General features: G+C 40.1%; 2 protein-coding genes across 3 annotated transcripts; one reads left to right on the top strand and one right to left on the bottom strand.

The window, feature by feature from the left end:
- Positions 1 to 1,643: 1,643 nt before the first annotated feature.
- Positions 1,644 to 7,145, bottom strand: slc25a35 (solute carrier family 25 member 35). Its single transcript, XM_062405814.1, has 5 exons — positions 6,570 to 7,145; positions 6,400 to 6,465; positions 6,165 to 6,317; positions 4,642 to 4,776; positions 1,644 to 3,697 (listed from the first exon to the last, which is right to left on the bottom strand). The coding sequence occupies exons 1-5, from the start codon at positions 6,939 to 6,941 to the stop codon at positions 3,527 to 3,529; spliced, it is 897 nt and encodes a 298-aa protein (XP_062261798.1). The 5' UTR covers positions 6,942 to 7,145; the 3' UTR covers positions 1,644 to 3,526.
- A 3,941-nt stretch (positions 7,146 to 11,086) lies between these two features.
- On the top strand, positions 11,087 to 17,069 carry grk1b (G protein-coupled receptor kinase 1 b). 2 transcript variants are annotated; one of them, XM_062406960.1, is made up of 8 exons: positions 11,087 to 11,228; positions 12,940 to 13,653; positions 14,133 to 14,260; positions 14,494 to 14,651; positions 15,393 to 15,476; positions 15,616 to 15,740; positions 15,855 to 16,056; positions 16,238 to 17,069. In XM_062406960.1, exons 2-8 carry the CDS (start codon positions 12,955 to 12,957, stop codon positions 16,519 to 16,521), a joined length of 1,680 nt encoding a protein of 559 aa, XP_062262944.1. In that variant the 5' UTR covers positions 11,087 to 11,228; positions 12,940 to 12,954; the 3' UTR covers positions 16,522 to 17,069. The 2 variants fall into 2 exon arrangements, with proteins under 2 accessions (XP_062262944.1, XP_062262945.1); XM_062406961.1 differs by lacking the exon at positions 11,087 to 11,228 and adding an exon at positions 11,487 to 12,025.
- Positions 17,070 to 18,932: the final 1,863 nt, after the last annotated feature.

Here is an 18,932-nt window from a genome sequence, read left to right on the forward strand (position 1 = left end):
AACTTGTTCACGTGTCACGAGTAAACACTTAGATCAGATAATGCCACTAACTAGTTTTCCTCTTCAGAATCACAGTGGTGATTCCAGTTGGATAATAACAGGTATTCCTTTGAGGCCATGTTCTTCTATTTGGCGTCAGATAAAATGATGCATTTAAATGTAGAAAACACTGTGTGCCACGTGATTAACACAGTCACCAGGTTCCTGTGCACTTTTAAGATTTTGAAATCATTTGTTTAGGATCACTGATCATGACGGTCTCAGGCCCTTTTTACCCTTTTTCTACTCACCCAGTGATGCTTTGTCCCTTTGGCTACTGAGGAGCTCACTGGAGCACCCGGGACACAAGTTTCGGGTTTTTCCAGCCACTGTGAACAAAACTTCCAGTGCTGCTCAGAAACACTTGAGACGTGTGCAGGAGCTTTGCCAACTCCCAGTCCGGTGACTTTGACTTCCCAGGTACAACCAACACACGTTAACCTTGCTGAACTGTGTTGTGGAAAAAACTTGATACTGCTAATTAATGTCTGAACATTCAGGTATAAAATATTAGAAAAAAATGGTATTTGTAATCGATTTTTACATTTATATATAGGCCCGGAAAAGGTGTTTATCAGTGGGTGCTTTTCCCTCTACGTCTGTTTGCTTTGTCCCACACTCGACTTTCTGAAGGACTCTGAGATACTCAAATAACTACTGATTGTTGTCACTGCCAGTTTTAGCACCGAGAGGTAAACAAATCTCAGAAATTTTAACACATATTTTTACTCCTGCAAGTCGAATAATGAAGGGTGAACTGAACGGCTTCTTATGACAGATTTTTACCAAAAATCCAAGTAAATCATGGATTGAACTTTGGATAATGGGGCTTCATGGTGATGCAGTGGTTGGCACTGGTGCCTCACAGCTAGAAGGTTCCAATCCTGCTTGGTGATGGTCTTTCTGTGCGGAGTTTGCAAGTTCTCCTCTTGTCTGTGTTGAATTTATCCCACAGTCCAAAGACAAGCAGTTTGGGGGTTAAGATCATTGTCAACTCAAAATATATAGAGTGTGAATGGTGGTCTGTTGGTCTTGTGATACACTGTTGGGCTGTCCAGGGGTGGACCCCTCCTCTTGGCCCCCCTTTAAGCTTCATCGGATGTTTGGACTCTGAATAATTTAGGATTCTAGGGATGCAGAGCTATTGCCAGCAGGCCCAGCTACACTTTGTGTTGACTGCTAATTAGCAAACAATTCCAACACAAAAAAACATTATTCTTCTAATGCTGGTGTCCAGACTTGCAGGGCTGCTTGTGTTCGATCAGTTCACATGAGACTTATTCCAAAATATTGAACTTTCCTTCATATTTCACAACTGTTATTGAATTCCACGAATCAACATTTAAAATGTTGAGTGTTAAGAACATGTGAGCTCATGTGAAATCCACTTTCTGTTCTCTAATTCCAACTTTTGGGAAATTCATCAGTTGCTGATTGTTGGAAACCTGATGAGGAAATAAGCCTTATTCACTCACTGCTCAGCTGTGTGATTTCATCACCATGAAGTATCTTTCAAATAGTGCAGGGCTGAGTGTAACATTTAGCAAAAAGTCTGGTCATTTTATTTGACCCGTATGTAAGTCAGCGCAAAACAAACAAAGAAACACTGAAATCACTTTTTATTTGCTCTTCACGTCCGTTCCTTAACAGGAAGCCCATGTTATCATACACTAATGGAAAATTTCCGAGCTGCCGCATGTAACAGTCACCGACCCGGATCAGCTCACTGCACAACTGACGAGACCTTTTCTGATACAGCACATGACACGTCATCAGAAACCGGACAACTGCAACAGAATCCAGCAATTTCCAAACATGGATCAAAAACTTTTTACATCATTTTACATTTTCTCCAGTCCTTAAACTCACATATAAAATTCCTCAGAATCCTAAAAGATATAAACCAAGCAATAACACTTCACTTTGTAGTCTGTAGTTCATTCAGTGTTTCTAAGAGGTAGTGAACAGCACACCTTGTTAATCAGGCAGAAAAATGACATACCTTTAAAAATAAAATCGTTAAGCCCCCATGAGCCGAAATAACGAAGTTTTGGCACAAAGATTGTTCGACAGCAAACGGTTCTAGTAAGAACTGTTTTGGGCTGTTTAAAAAAGGACAACTGTCCCTGTCTAGGGATTGTTATTAAAGTCAAATTTACGTTTCCTGTCATCTAACAAGTTGTTTTAAAAGGTATAACAGTTTCTAACCCTGCTGTATGAAAATCTTCATATAAGACCAAAGCTCCGACTTTATCATACAAAATAAACAGTGGTAACATGATCCTCCCCTTCTGCTGTGGAAAGTCAGTTGGAGTGTGTGTGTTTATCTTGCTAAAGTGCTGCCATGTTCAAAGCCTCAGCCACTATTTAAATCACGAGTAATGAATCATGTTAAGAAAGATGGAGTGAAGATGCAACATTCAAAGATAAGCATTGTTTACATTTTGTCTTATCTTTTTATGCCTCTGGTGCCGTTAAAGCTGTGCCACTTAGTGCTCCCCCTAGAGTCTTGGAGGACTTGCAGAATCTTTAGGTTTTAATTTGTATTTGTGCGACTTGTTTGCAGGATAACAAAAAAACAGTTGAACTCTTTTTTTTTTTTTTTTATCATTGAAACTTGGTGGAAGGGTGTGATGTGGGCAAAGGAAGAACCCATTAACTTTTAGAGCGGATTCGATAAATAGACACGATCCAGGAGTTGTTTTTGTAAATTGTCAAGAAATAGTGAGATGTTAACGGAAAAAAATAGGTGTATTAAGGAAACTGATATGAGTGTGTAACTTGGTGCGCCTTGACTAGATATAAGCTGAGTGTTTTCTGTTTAGGGTTTGTGTATTATGGGTTTTGCATATGTTTACAGTAAATATTAGTTTCTGCTTCCCGCAGGACCGTTTTTTATTTATTTATCAAACAAGGGTTAGGGTTAAGGTTAGGGTTAGGGTTAAATTCAGCCTCACGTGTTTGGTATCTTTTCATACTTTAGGATCAATGATCAGCAGGAGCTCTTGAGCACTTTCACCTGGCTTGAAAGCAAAGTGGCTTCTACGCTGGTTTAGACTAATAACTAGGTTCGTAAAGCGTGAGGCAGCCTTCACCTGCACAAATGGAACAGCCATTTCATTTAAGTTTCTTTCTGTACCAGTGCATTCATGTTGTCACACTGTCGAGCCCACTGCACACTGTGAGATATCTATTGGAATTACATGTGTATATGAGGTATGTTGGTCTCTGTGCATGCTCTCATCATCTTCTCTTTAAGATAAAACTGTTCACTGCTCTTCACTGCAGTTTGTCCTCCCTCTCTGGAGCTATTTGTCTGTACCTATTCGGAGTGTAAAACGTTACCTTTGCTCGGTTTTCTCGTTCCCGTCAACGAAGCAGAGAATCTCTTGGTTTTTAACCTCATAATAGTAAAACTCATTAAACCTTTGCACTCATGAGCTTAATGAGTGACCGCTTCCCCCCCAGTCTCCTCGTCCTCCTGGTGTTATCTGTCCTTCTGGTACATTTTGCGCAGTTCGTCCCAGAAGAACAAGGACAGAATAGTGTGCGGTCCGAGCCGGAAGTAAGAGGCTCCCAGGCCTTTGTAGAGTCCAGTCAAGCCCTCCTTCTTCAGCGTTTTGGAAAAGCAGTCTGTGAATCCTTCATAAATCAGCCCCTGAAACATGAGAACATGACATTCAGCGGAGATCTGAACAATATCTGTGTGTCTTCCGGTGCCAGCATGACCCACAATGGGTTTTATTCTTTTATTTCAGAGCGTGGTTTCTCAGTTTGAGAGCAGGACTTCCTGATTTCACATTTTGTTTTTGAAATGCTCTCCGTCAGAACCCTGCTTGTGCTCAGGGTTCCTGAGCTCTAGCTTCAGCACTTCTCCTCGCTGCTTCTGAGTGATCTACTCTCAGATTTTGTTCTTCTGCTCTTGGATTTTTTGTGCCACAAGTCTGGTGTATGACAAGTGAAACTGTCCTGCTATCTTTTTACTTTTGCTGTTTGCATAGTCTGCTCACACCTGAGACCTTTACATAGAGCTGTTCACTTGTGATCAAATCCTGAAACTGATGTTTATCAGGTCTAAACAGGCATTTTTGACAAACAAAAGTTTATAATTCTTAAAATACTTTTAATAATAAACTTATAAGTTCATGAAACATCTTTTCCTCAGTTAGTTAATCTTTGCCGGAATGGCGGACCCTGCCAGTTACAATGGAACTTTAAGCAAATATAGATTCCAACAACATTGAATAGCTGTGCAATATATGTCAGCAATGTGCGAATATATTAAGAATTTGGGCTTCATCAATGTAAGTCAGTGTTAATTTAAAAAATGTTTTTCAATGCTAAAATAAATGTACGTCTGTGCAAGCTTTGTATCTCTGTATCTTAATAATCCTTGTCTATATTGGAGCAGCTAAAAATGTTCATCACGAGATCTTTCACGTAAACTGGCAGCTTTTGTTGAGCTCATGAAGAAGTTGAGTTGTAACTGTTTTCGAGGTTGTGTAGTAGTGTGGACTGATCGGCAAAACGTACAGTACTATGTTTTTATACTAAAACTAGGTACTGTGGATGTAACCTATAGCCTCTGGTCGGTCTCCTCACCTTGCCCGCAGGGTCCACCGGCTGGTTGTAGAGCCGTGTGCTGACCACGTCAAACGGCGTCATAAGCATCACCACCACCACACTGCTGATCATGCCGGCGCTCAGGGCCACCAACCAGCTGTCCTTTGGGAAAATCTTGGGGACAAAAAACAAAACAAAAAAAGTCACGAGGCGACAAATTCCAACAGGAGGACGGGGGAACGCATGCTGAGGCGGACACAAGTACGAAATGAGAGGACGCGGCTCTCCCATCACCAGGGTACCACCATGTGTACAGCCAGTTCTAATTTGAACTGCTCATGATGTCACACGTTCAGATAAACAGAGGAACGGTTCTATCTTTAGTCCCTATGTTGAAAACATGCGCAGGTTTGGAGATCTCTTTATTCGGACTTTGCCATTCATAGCGGACGGCTTAACCAAAATCTTATTGCTGACTTTGACCCGGACAAATTCAACGCCTGAAACTCCAAAAGGGATTTGTTGACCCACTAACTTTGGCCGCTCCTCCATCAGCGTAGCGGTGAGCAGATAATGAGTGAATTTTCGTTTTTTTTCTGTGAACTATCCCTTTAACCTAACCACCTACTGTCCTGCTGGTTGCGAAAAAATAACCAAAAATGTAGTTTTGCCTCCTTAGGCTCAGGATTTGCTCCTTATGAGGTCCAAAGACAGCAGCGAAACAAGGACACACACAATTTGCAACAGGCAAATCTGACATTTCTATAAACACATGAGTCCTTAAGAAAACTTTGGTTTGAACAGCTGGAAATGTTGGAATGTATGGCCAGACCCCCCCCCCCCCCACACCATCTTCAGCCTGTCCCACCACTCAAAGTAGCTCAAAGGAAGTCTGAGAGGTGAGGTATTTCAAGTTAATGATACACGCAGTTGGTTTGTTTGTTTTCTGAATATTTTAGCTGATTTGTCAACTGAAAACTGATTCTGGCTTTTAGTATAAATCAAAAAAAAAGGTTTTTAAAGAAAATAGAGCCGGGTCAGAAGCCCCTCGCTCCCACTGGTGCAGTCGTACCATAGGCTGCATGTTTTCCGGCATGGGAGGCCAGTGAAAGGTGTCGAATTTCTATTCCAGACGAGTGCAACGCAGGGCGCTTTGTCACGATGACCGCTTTTTTAATCTGTTCATGGCCATTGACCACACTGCATCTAACAATATGCCTGCATCTCTGACCGTGGGCCTGTTTTTAATAATTAGCACATGATCAATGAATGTAATGACAAATAGACGAGATATTTCCAAAAAATGTACATCACAGTTTATAAGATACAGCTATTTTGGCTTTAAATATAATTATACTTGTAGCAGCTCTATCATGAGTGAGGCAATGACCACTTAAGCCAGACATCCCCCTCCCCCCCCAAAAAAAACAGTCCTGTTTATTCTTGGACGGCGTAGTCATATGGAAGACGTGCACCTTTGGTGACCTCCTACATATCCTACAACACCCCAGCAGTCGCCCTGTTCCCAATGATGAAACCTCAGAGAGAAAGCGTGTGCTGACCTGAAGGTCAACGACCAGCTCCTTGGCGGAGGAGAAGGTGGAGAGCTGAGCGGACGACCCCACGCTGACCCTGGGTATGGCAGCACTGGAGCCTCTCCACAGACCCAGAATGCCGTGCTGCCTGTAGATGGCTGCCAGAGCGTGGATCATCCCCTGGCAGGAAGGAAGAGGAGCAACACATGAGGGAAAGCCCAGGATACCTGACCCCTCCGCCCCGCGTGTGTGACTGTGTTACCTGGTGTTTGTATTGATGACCCACAGCGATGGAGGATGTGGACTGACTCTGCAGATGCGTCTTGACCTGTGAAGGGAGACTTGTGTTAACTTCTCTCCGCAGTGACGGCTCAACCTTGAGATGTCATGTAACAACACACGGCGAGGCCCGCAGAGGAGACCGCTACTGACCAGGTACACGGGGCTGCCGATCACGGCTCCGACCACTCCGGCCGAGGCCCCTGCTAACGTGGTCTTGACCCCGCTGACCCTCCCGTTGGTGTGGATGTAGCCGGAGGACTCGATGACTGCGTAGGAGCCGAGTCTGACTCCGTTCATGCAGAACTGGTAGACGAGCCCGGGCACCAGACCCTTCTGCAGGCCGGCCAGCCCGTCCACTTTCCCGATGGTGTAGAAGGCGTGGAACACGTTGCGGTAGTAGACCTGGTAGGTGCCCCGGCTCCGGAGCTCGCCCTGCAGCTGCATCCGCGTCTTCACCACCTCCAGCGGGTTGGTGAACAGACACGCGCCGCACGCCGCCGACCCGCTCAGCACGAAGTCCATCCCGGCTTCAGTCGGTCCCGTCGGTCCGGGGCCAGGAGTCGGGAGGACTGATTCGGGGATCGAACCTCAGTACAACTTGTTCTTCATCTTACTGTGCTCCCTCCTCGCGTTCCTCCTCCCACACCATGTACACACGCACACACATTGCACACACAGCTCAGTGAGGGCAGCAGGAGGCAGACATGAGAGCACTTCAGGAGCCCCTCGGAAAATCCTAATCCCGACAATGACTTATAGGTTACATGGGATCTGTTCTAAAAATAAACGAAACACACAAGCAAAAACGAGACTACGCATGTAACCAGGCTGATAAAGTAACCTTTTAAAGAAATTTAATTCATGGTCTACTTTACATTAGGTTACTTATATGTATTGCTATATATAGCTGTGATCATGTTGAATTTTTGTATGTATTATTATGTTTATTATCATTCAACTAAACAGTGATTTACTGTTTCATTACGTCTTTAGAGGTTCATTTGGTACAATTTAGGGCCATCTAGTGGTGAAGTTGCATGTTGTAGCTGAATACACCTCACCTCACCTTCCCCTTCAAAACATGGAGGAGAACCTGGGGTTGCCTTTGGTTGTCATTAAAACTCAAAAAGTCTTTAGTCTGTTCGTACACTATAGATCATTAGACTCTAGTGAAAACATCACTAGAATTACTTTATGTTAAATTCTGCCAATAGAGCCCTTTCAGCCAAATCTTACACACTGAACCTTTATGTTTCAATTTCTTTTTTTAATGATACTCAGTGTTGAATAAATTACTAATTACATGTATGTGTGATTTGTCTAGTTAAATAATAGGTTTATATTCAGCTATTTCTTCTTATGAACCTTTTTAATACAGAAGTATGTGTGTTATTTTGTAATAATGTTTAAGGGAAATGTAACATTTGTCCACAATATGATCATGTTTATTTCCCCTTGATCAATCATGATTGAATCTCATAACCTTGATCAGGCTGTATCCTGTACTACTGAATGAATCTTGGCCTGATTGCTTTAACCAAGGCATTTATGTTTTGATTTCATCAGAAGATTTGGACCTTGACTTTGTAACAACCAAATGTATAAAGACAAATAACTGTTTCCCATCGGTGTGCATATTACAAACTAACCTTTGTCGTATGCAACATGGTCTGAGCATTAAAGTGTGAGAATACTGTAAGAGATTTGTGTCTCGTCCCTCGTTTGTAAAATGAGATTGCAGAAATTGCAACGACAAATGCAAGCCCACCAATATATATATATATATATATATATATATATATTATATATATTTCATATACTGGCCTTTCCTTTGCAAATTTTTTTTAAATTTTTCTTTTTTATTTCACTTTATATCTACCCCAAACATACATTGTGGCAATTTGTTCTTGCACTTTGATGAAATATTAAATTTGTATGTGGTATCTGTCAGACTAATGGAGGTATTACTTTGTAGAATAATTTCTCCTTACGTGATATCTGTCCCCTGAACGCCTCATGTTGGATGGGTACCACGCATAGTACGGTGTAACTATGACGTGCAAACTCTCAGCCAATGAAAATGCCTTTTCATTTGTACAACTGTTAATGAAGCTCCAGGTTATTGGCTGGTTTATGGAGGGGCCCAGTCAGAGAGATTGTTTCCTTCTTTTTCAACTGACTGAAGGCTGCTGCTGACACATTCCACATTCCGAACGAGTAACACTGTTACACACACACACACACACACACACACACACACACACACATTGTATATGTATTAATATTTACATGGCTAGTTCTTTTGCAAATAATAAATGTATTATCATTCAACTGTACTATGTATTTTCTTTACCTTTTAAGTCCTTTTGTTGCAATGCGGTAAAAAACAAGTCACACAAGTTCCTTGAGTGGTCATGAAGACTATAACAGTTATATATAAATACAGACATCAACCATTTCTCCCTTTGAGTACATTTTATTTCAAATAAAGTACATGTTTTTTTTAATATTTAAATTATACTTATATATGTAATTATTCTGTTTGTATCGGTCTTGTATGAGGTGATGTCTCAAAGGTCATTCATAATTATACATTAATTTAGTTTAATCTACATTAAAGGTTGTAAAAACAACTCCATTCTTTTATCCTGTTTGATTTCAAAAATATTTAAACTGAGCTCAAAATTCATTTTCTGGATATCTGATGACTTTTAACCCTCTACTGACATTCCTCAGTAGTGACATCACAGTACTCTCAGGTGAGTTTGGGTAAAGGCAGCACCATCCCCCTCAATTAGAGATTATTGTCAGAGGGAGAACAGTGACGTCTTGGGCTGTTTTTAACCACATCTCAGTTTAATCATCTGAAGAGCAGTTACAGCTCAGTAGCCTGAGGATCACCAGCAGCACGGCAGTTCAAATGTGTGCGTTAATGTAATGGGATTTTTTCTGTACACTGAATTAATTAAACAGGAAAAGATTATGCACTTGCCTTAAAGCCATTTTAACCACCAACTAGTAATTATTTAGCCGAGCTATTTGACAACGATAGACTTGTCGCAGTGAGATTGAGGAACGAAAGTGATGTGTTCGCAGGTCCTAGTGGAGTAGTTTTTATTCTGTGCTCTCACCTTTGACTTGTAGACAAGAGGGCGGTGGTCAGATCTATGTGAGTGTCAGTGTCTTTGAGCCAAAGTCTAATCTCCCTGTCTGGGTGGGTGGGTTTGTTCTTCGTCACTGAGCTGGATTAGACTACAAAATAAAATCAGTTTCACCTCTACCCTCTCGAAATGGGATTATTGTATATATTGATGGGAGTATGCTTGCAGGTCTTTTGAACATAAGCCTAAAGGCCAAGAACAGGAAATGGATTTAAAGAGGCCTAAAGATAACTACATTTTATGGTTTGCTTTTAAGGTTTCTTCTCTGGGGCCACCAGTTGTACCCCCATTCAATCTGCTTTTCTTTCAAATGGCTGGATTTTGAAAGCTCTAAATGAACTCACATTCAAAAGAAAAAATTATAAATAAGACGTTGAGTCCTCAGAAAAAAGACATCTCAAAGTTATATTAGTTTAAGCGTTATTACAAAATCATTTCAAAGTTTCCAGGATTATCATAATACAAACAGTTTTGCAACATAATTTCCATTAACATCACTTAATAACATTAAGAAAATAGCTAATTGTATTGTATTTCTTGCCTTTTGCCTAGTAACAGCATGTTGTCATGTTTTTGTTTAATGTTACCAGTTGTCACCCTGCTGTATTTGAGATGATAGGCTTTACAAGTGATGAAATAGAAAAAAAAAGAAACTTTGTGATCAATGTTGAACACAAAACGTAAACAGATGCAGTGACACTCAGACACAATCATGTCTATTACTGTTGTAAGAATTCAGGATTTACTGTGAAACCAAAATGAAGAGTATATTAACACACAGTAAACTGAAACTCTTGTGAAACAGAGCTTAAGAACATGTCTGTTACTTAATTATGCAATTATTTTGTGTTAAACAGGAGCTGCTTATAGTTTCTCAGCTGAAACAGTCCATCCTCTTTAGCTGCCTTATTTAAATCCCTCATCTCCCTTTCCCCCACACTAAATCCTATTCACCTCAAATGTACTCACACAATTAGTTCCTCTCTTGCTCTTGAATGCATTCAAACTATGCTACAGGTGGGGCCTCGCATGCAGCTTCTACAGCTACTGTGAATTAAAGCATTATTTTCTCATGTATTTCAGATCTTGCAGACACACAATAGTTCAAAGATCATGTTAACCCATATGCTGCAGTGTCGGGCTCTGGGACAAGAATGGGAGATAATCCATTTTCAACGTGCCAGCCTGATTCAATCATCTGACTGTGTGCCAAAACGTAGTCAGAACTATACTGATTATGCGTCACCGTGTATCTCAGACTTCCTTATTTCTCTTTGTCGTAACTCAGTACATTGCAGCCTAATAAAATGCAGTCATTAACACCCGGCGTGAATTTATACATTTGATAAAATTATGCTCACTGTCAGTAATCAGTAATTACTGCTGCTACTGTGTTACGCTAACAGCATCTGCCAAGTTGCTGGGTGTAATCCTCAACAGCTAATGAACTACCAAGTAGGATTTCTGGCGCAGGGTAAACCACCACTCGATGCCCCGACCTTTTGGACACATCCCTTCAGGACCCGGACGCGACGGAGATGATTTCTATTTGTTCTGGTAGAAAATACAATACGTTGGATGACAGCAAGTGATTTGATTCGTTACAGTCGGGTTCTCGTTTGAGTCCCTGCTACACCAAGAAAGTAGGGTAAGTAGTATTCATTAATAATAGCATCTTTTTGTAAGTAGATTAGAAACTGGAGAGAAATTAATTGATTAGCCTTCTGACATTATTGAATATTTTGGTTTGATATCTTACATTGAATAATCCCTCGTATAAAATCTGTTCTGGCTTTTCATCATCATTTATTGCAGAATCCATAATCAAAAACAAGATTCTGATAATTTTCGCAACATTAATTCCTCCTCATTTTCCACACGATCTATGCATATAAAGGCTGCTTGAGATTTGGGTGAATGCTATGCAAGGATTATAAGCCTTTTAGATCAAATAAGAAATGTTTCTTGTCTTTCATATTGCAAAAACTGCACTAAAATCTGTAAGAACATATTTTATTACACTTTATATGTTCGGGAAAAAACATTAAAAGGGATATAACAATTAAGGCTAATCATCTATTTGTAAATCTCTGGTGTCGATATTGTTAATTGGATTATGCGGAGTCAGGAAAGCAGATACAGATTGTATCACTTTCAGCTTTCAGTACCGAACCAGGTTAAGACAGAGCCGCTTATACACATGTAATACACACCCAGAGAGGCTTGGCACACTTTGCATTTCCTGTCCCATTTTATGGCAATGAATTAAGGTTATTGTGCTTCCAAGATGGTTTGAGTCCTTCAGGTTTAACAAGCACAAATTTCTTACAAAACGTTCTCAATGATTGAATTATTGGTGAATTTGTTGCAGTTTGCCGTCGTCAGCAAGGTAATCTGAAGAAGTGAAAAAGTCTGAGGAAGTGAAAAGACCTTGTGCAGCACTGTGTGAGTTAATGCTATCCCTGCTTCTTGGGTTGCAGCTCCTCAAATCCCTTTACTTTAATGAGTGTGTGGGCGTGCAAGTGCTGTCGAGCTTAATTACATGTCCTGCCTATAGCATCAGAGAATTTGAAAACAGGTCTCCTCTGTTACTTTCTGTCTTTTGAACAGCAGGGTGCAGCACATCACAACATTATTCTCTCTCTCTCTCTCTCTCTCTCTCTCTCTCTCGCTCTCACCTTAAATGTTCTCTATCATAAACTGGCACTTGCTCAACCAGTAGGTGCACAGAGATGATATTTATAATGCATACATGATAATTGATGACTTTATAATAACAAAATTTAAAAAATCTGCTTTTTATTATTTACTACATTGTACAGATATCATTTATGTTCAAATGATTATTTAAAAATATATATATATATGAGTAGCAACAAAGATGAAACATGAGAGCAGCTTTACTGTAATCAAAATGTAGCCCAAAAGGTATTATATTAAAGGATCAGTGTGTGGGATCTAGTGATATCTAGTGGTGAGTTTGTGTGTTGCAACTGAATACCCCTCACCTCACCCCACCTTCCAAACATGAAAGAGAACCTTGGTAAAGAGGACCTGCTCCTGATGTAAATATTAAGTATCTAAATATAAAGGGCCTATTCTAGGGTAAAGAAAAAAAACAATTCATACAATCTAGATGTACCTATTTAGTGTGAACCTTTAAAAAATACCTCTTTTGGTGAAGAGTCTTATTAAGTCTAGTAAGAATGAATAAGACTACAGACTAATAGACTGTACAGAGTATTCTATGGGAGTTCCTAGTAATATGGATTTGCTGATTAGTGGCCTCTAAATACAGAAATTTTGAAAATATTTTTTTGCACTCCTGTTGACTTTTCTCTGTTTAGTGTGCCTCACAGCAAAAGGGTGGAACCATGGACATTGGTGGTTTGGAGACGGTGGTGGCGAACTCTGCCTATGTGTCCGCCCGAGGCAGCGTGGACGGATCTGCAGCAGCCTCCATGCGTGATAAGAAGATGCGTGCCAGGTTGAAACTGCCTCACATCAGAGATTGTGAACACATGAAGACGACTGTTGACACGGTATTTGAGAGCATGTGCGTCACGCAGCCCGTCGGCAAGCGCCTGTTCCAAATGTATCTGGAAAGCGATGCAACCCACAAAAACACTGGGGAGCTGTGGAAGGACTTTGAAGACTACAAAATATGCCAGGAGAAGGACAGAGTGCAAAAGTCCCAAAAAATAATCAATAAGTATTATGAGTCTGCATCGAAGAACTTCTGCAAGTTCCTGGAGGAGAAGGCTGTCACTCGGGTCAAAGAAGACTACAAGAACGTCCACGGTGACCTGTTTAAAGAGAGCGAGCAGCAGCTGCTCAAACACCTGGAGAAGAATGCAGTGGAGGGCTTCAAGAACAGCATGTACTTCCTGCGATATGTTCAGTTCAAATGGTTGGAGAGCCAGCCCGTGGATGAGGAGTGGTTCATGGACTTCAGGGTCCTGGGCAAAGGAGGTTTCGGGGAAGTGTTTGCTTGCCAGGCCAAGGCAACAGGCAAAATGTACGCCAACAAGAAACTGGATAAAAAGAGGCTCAAGAAACGCAAAGGCTACGAGGTAAAGGGACAGCTATTGTCCTACCCACAGCTTTTCAATATCCTCAAACAAAAGAGTAATAACACAAAGTCCATTGCACTGGCAACCTCATGATGACTCTTGAGCACACCTTCACATAGGGAGTCCTATTGTAAAGAAAACTTAAAGACTGAGGATTCGCTGTAGCATATACAGTATAGTTTGCTGCGCCTTGAGTAAGTAATGATGCAACATCGCACATATACTCTAAAGCAAAACCTTATGAATAAAATTAGTTGCTGCTTTGCTTTTTCGTCTTTCACTTACATATCAACAGTCTAAAAAGGTTAGATATTTTACATAGATCTCTCACACATGCCAGGCCCTCGCTGTCAAAGGAATAATCAGAGTAAATACCGGCGTGTGGTTGGAGAGTAGGTTTGTCTGAGTTTTTATTTTTGACATTGTACATTCCTGTGTTTTGTTGGACTAATCATGACCTGGTGGTTCTTTCTGTTCAGGGAGCGATCGTGGAGAAGCGCATCCTCGCAAAAGTTCACAGTCGCTTCATCGTGACACTGGCTTACGCGTTCCAGACCAAGACAGACCTCTGCCTAGTTATGACTATCATGAACGGTGGTGATCTCAGGTGCTCTCTATAAACAGCTTTACACACGTATGCTGTAAAATCCATTTACACTGACTACATACTGTGTTCTCTAGATTAACAACAAAGGAATAGTGTTCCCTCTTATCTTGATAGATTGGCATATTGGTAGTTTAACCCCACCGCTAACATACATTCAAGTCAGAGTAGCTTTCCATCTCTCCTTTGTTTTTATTGATTACAGAAAGTTAAATAGCAACTTCCTCCTCTGACAGGTTTCATATGTATAATGTGGATGAGAAGAATCCTGGCTTCGAAGATAAACGAGCACGTTTCTACACAGCTCAGATCATCTGTGGGGTGGAGCACCTGCACCAGCACAGGATCATCTACAGAGACCTCAAACCAGAGAACGTCCTGCTGGATGATGCAGGTGAGACATCTGCATCGTGTTGTGTATCTCCGTGGACACAGTGACATAACAGCCCAGAGTCACTGTCCCTGTCCCACATGGTCCTCATCCATGTGACTATGGCTTTCATCTCATTTATCACGTGGACAAGTTGAAAACCTTTCAAAATGTATTGGTGTGTTAAAGCAACACTATGTCACTTTTATTGAGCAACAGCGCTCTCTGCAGCCACATGTGTTGTGTAGACCCCCCCCCCCCCCCGAATTGAAAAACATATAAATGGTTGACCCCCTGATTCCTGAACCAGAATTGTTGTTGCTCTGACAAATCCACCAAACTCTGTTATCTTCGTTATTTCAAAAATATAGAAATTAAGATAAATGATGTTTTTTAATCTCCACCTGATTCTGGTAAATAAAGCTGTGACCATCACCTCCAGGGGAATGAAAGCAATGCCCTTCTCACTGACCCCTGTGGTTACCATCAAACCCATCTGAAAGGGATATTTTCAGGTAAAACAGATACATGGTGTCGTTTTAAGCAGCAACATGTTGCTTGAACCATGATGGTGGCTCATCTCTTGGTTGCCACGGAAACCCTTTTTTTTTGCGGTCACATTCCACCAATGTAATCCAGGAGAACATGTGGGCAACATTTCAGGAACATAACAATCACGTCTCATCAAATAAACCATATCATTATGTAAATATCTATATAACAGTCAATGGCCTAATTCGCTGTAATGAAAACCTTGTCACTCAGGACATGTCCGCCTGTCAGATTTGGGTCTGGCTGTCGAGCTTCCACCAGGAAAAGACAAAACTGCTGGATATGCAGGAACCCCTGGTAAGTGAACACATCCAACATTTAGAGTAATTAAACAAAACTAGCTTAGAACAGAGGAAATGTGATGATCCAGGTCATTTTTGCTGTGAAACGAAAATGTCCATAATGCCATAACAAATCATATTATTGACGAATATAGGTTTCATGGCCCCGGAGCTGCTCCAGAAGAAGGAGTACGACTACTCAGTTGACTATTTTACTCTGGGAGTCACCCTGTATGAGATGATTGCTGCAAAAGGGCCCTTTAGAGTTCGAGGAGAGAAGGTACAGAGTATATGGGCAAACTAAATTTGTAATTCTCCTCTTCCTTGCAGTACATTTCCAAATCTCTGTGGTAAATTGTAATATAAATATATAAATGTATGTTTATTTTTTCAGGTTGAGAATGAAGAGGTCACCCGCAGAATCCTGAACGATCCAGTTTCCTACACACCGACCTTCAGCAATGAGTGCAAGGCCCTGTGTGAAGGCCTGATGGAGAAGGACCCGGCGAAACGTCTCGGGATCAAAAATAATGATTGCTCAGAACTCAAGAATCATCCCTATTTTAAAGAGGTTAACTGGGGCCGTCTGGATGCAGGTGGGTGAGGTCGACACAACCAAGATTCAGAAGCAACATAGGTTATTAAATGCGGTAGACGATTCGTATGATTTCATTTGGTCAAATCCCACTGGATGAGACCCAATGGAACGAAATGAGACAACATGCAAAAATAACAGGCATTGGCTATAAAACAGACTCAAACCATGTCGTTTTTCAGGCATGCTACCTCCACCGTTTGTCCCCGATCCCAGGATGGTCTACGCCAAAGACATTGACGATGTGGGCGCCTTCAGCACAATCAAAGGCCTGGTCCTAGATAACAAGGACACCGAGTTCTACAATGACTTTTCTTCTGGTAATGTCCCGATCCCGTGGCAGGAGGAGATGATTGAGACGGGTGTGTTTGGAGAGCTGAACATCTGGGGCGAGAGCGGGAAGCTGCCCAATGACCTCGACCCGAACTTCGTGGAAGCCAAGGGTGGGGGCTGTGTGCTGCTGTGAGTTAGAGCAAGAGATCAAATAGAGTATGTGCTCAATTGGCGCTGCATACAGTTTATTTTCTGTGAACCATTTGTACCATAATCTGTAATAAACTGTTATATATATATATGTATATATAGGTATTAGTGGTGTAATGATAAAATGGCTATATAAATAGCTTTACCTTTATAACAGGCATGAAAACGAGTGGACCAACATAGCCACATATATGTACATACATACTTAAATAGTCCTGTGTGTATATATACTGTATGCATACATATATAGAATATATATTATTGTATTATTACTAGTTGTACTGTAAATATGACTCTAATGTAGATTGAATATCATGTAACAATGTAAATATGGTTTTGACTGCTGTGATCTGACTGTATACGTCATTAATTTAATTTAGTCAATGCAGATAAATGTAATAAGAATAATTTAGAAAACAACATGCATTATTATATGAATATTAATTATTTGTTTTGTGAACCAAAGAAAAGTGTATTGCCATTGTAATATTGTGTAATTACTATTTTATCATTTCTTATATTGCCGATAATATTTGAACTCTACATAGATGAGTTAGAAGCAATTAATAAAATCTTGCAAGGCACATGTGTTCTTTTCTGTGTCTTTACTGTGTTTTTATAACAGACTCTCGAATTTTTATTTTACTTACAAAATGCAATTTCTAACCTTCTCACTCTTGTTCTCACATGTCACAGAATCAGATAATTTTTTCTGATTCCTTAACGTTTCCTCTGATCAGTTTAAGCCAAACTTTCCATTAACTCCATTATGTATTATTGTAAAAGTAATTATCAACTAGAAATAAAAGTGGATTTTTTTTTTTAGAAGAAAAACATTTTACAACCTTTTAAAACTTTACATTTTCAATTTGTGCATGGTTTTTAGTTATATTTATATGAGTATAGATGAATGAGTTATGGGAGAACAGATTATGGTTTATTTTAAACGAGCACATAAACATGTGCTCACTGTTTGCTTTGCATAATAGCAGCTTCCTCACTGATCCGGTACAGTATGAAATGACCTGGTTTTATTGTGTAGAAGAACATGTTTCCTATCTAGTTCGGACGGTTTTGTATTTACACGAAACACATTAGCTCCATTTGAATGAAATGGTCACAGACACACAGCGGACCTGCCATCAGCATGTATTCCTAAGGGGCACTGCTCTGGGCTACAATGTCTACATGTTGTGTTTAATGGCCACTCGAAGGGACTGCAGATCAGAAAGGTCTTGTTTTGAAAGATACTGACACATTTTGTCACCATGCAGCCTCGGAGTCACGCAGTTAAACATGTGAATCTACAGTTCATAAAAAATGTGGAAAAAAATATCAAGTTCATATTGATAAGACAATAGAAATCAGTGGAAAGCTTAATTCTTCAGACCTGAACATCACAGGAGGGAACTTCTCTCTGTCATTGCATTTTTTGCAATTATTTTATGGTTTCTATATCTCTTTATTAATATTTGAGGTAAAGAGTGTTGTGTAAATAATGTGGTATCACCACAGTTAGAGAGATATTTCATGTGCAATTCATTCACTGTACATATTCTCACAATGCACATGTTTTTCTTCTTTTTTCACTGTATATATTGGTAGTTCATTTTTCGTAAATTTTTCAGGAAATTACGTGTGGATTGGCCTTTTTTTTTTTTGCTCTTTGGATGTATTTACTACACTGAGAGCAATTCCAGGTAACAATTTATCTGTGGCTTACTTCCTGCTTTGCAGAAGAGTTAAATAAGGAAATACCACCATGTGTTGTACGAGAGGATAAAGGGACAAATGGCCAGTATAATTATTTAAATTGTCATAGATCCGCTTGAGAGAAACATCTGTAAAATTTAGATTGCAAACAATCTGATTGTTTGAACATCTACGGTCTATGTATCTAATTAACTAGTTAAATTCGATCTGTACGACCTCTTCATTATGGCATTGGATTACTTTTCAGTTTTTTAAAATTCAAATCAAAACACAAATCACATTTTTTTATAACATATATAAAACTGAAAGGTCCTGTATTTGAAGCTCTTCTGTATAAAAAGACACATTTCTATTTATTCAAAAATATAACAGTTACTTTTTAAACCACAGCACACTTTAGATCCACCTTTAAAAGTTAACTATAAAGTAACACAAAGAACAGTTATAACAGGTTGTTTTTATATGTGTCCCAAAAAGATTCAGCTTCAAGTGTAAAGAACGGCATACACATTCTCAATAAACAACCTCATAAACCCTCTCTATAATAATAATAGTGGGTAGGTTTATGAGGGCTATAAGATTCTGCGTACATTGTACAGCTGCTTCCTTTTCCACGGCATCCAAATGCATCCAGTGTATGTAATGCTGTACCTGATGGACATAAGGTGAAGAATGCATATT

This window comes from Platichthys flesus, chromosome 15, assembly GCF_949316205.1.
Source record: "Platichthys flesus chromosome 15, fPlaFle2.1, whole genome shotgun sequence".
NCBI lineage: Eukaryota > Metazoa > Chordata > Actinopteri > Pleuronectiformes > Pleuronectidae > Platichthys > Platichthys flesus.

Excerpts from the sequence above, each read along its gene's own strand:
- slc25a35 (XM_062405814.1), bottom strand. The coding sequence starts at position 6,941 with ATGGACTTCGTGCTGAGCGGGTCGGCGGCGTGCGGCGCGTGTCTGTTC. Across the intron at positions 6,318-6,399 it reads GTCATCAATACAAACACCAG|GGGATGATCCACGCTCTGGC; the intron begins GTAACACAGTCA and ends CCTTCCTGCCAG. Across the intron at positions 4,777-6,164 it reads AGCTGGTCGTTGACCTTCAG|ATTTTCCCAAAGGACAGCTG; the intron begins GTCAGCACACGC and ends TTTGTCCCCAAG.
- grk1b (XM_062406960.1), top strand. The coding sequence starts at position 12,955 with ATGGACATTGGTGGTTTGGAGACGGTGGTGGCGAACTCTGCCTATGTG. Across the intron at positions 14,261-14,493 it reads ATGAACGGTGGTGATCTCAG|GTTTCATATGTATAATGTGG; the intron begins GTGCTCTCTATA and ends CTCCTCTGACAG. Across the intron at positions 15,477-15,615 it reads TGGATATGCAGGAACCCCTG|GTTTCATGGCCCCGGAGCTG; the intron begins GTAAGTGAACAC and ends TGACGAATATAG.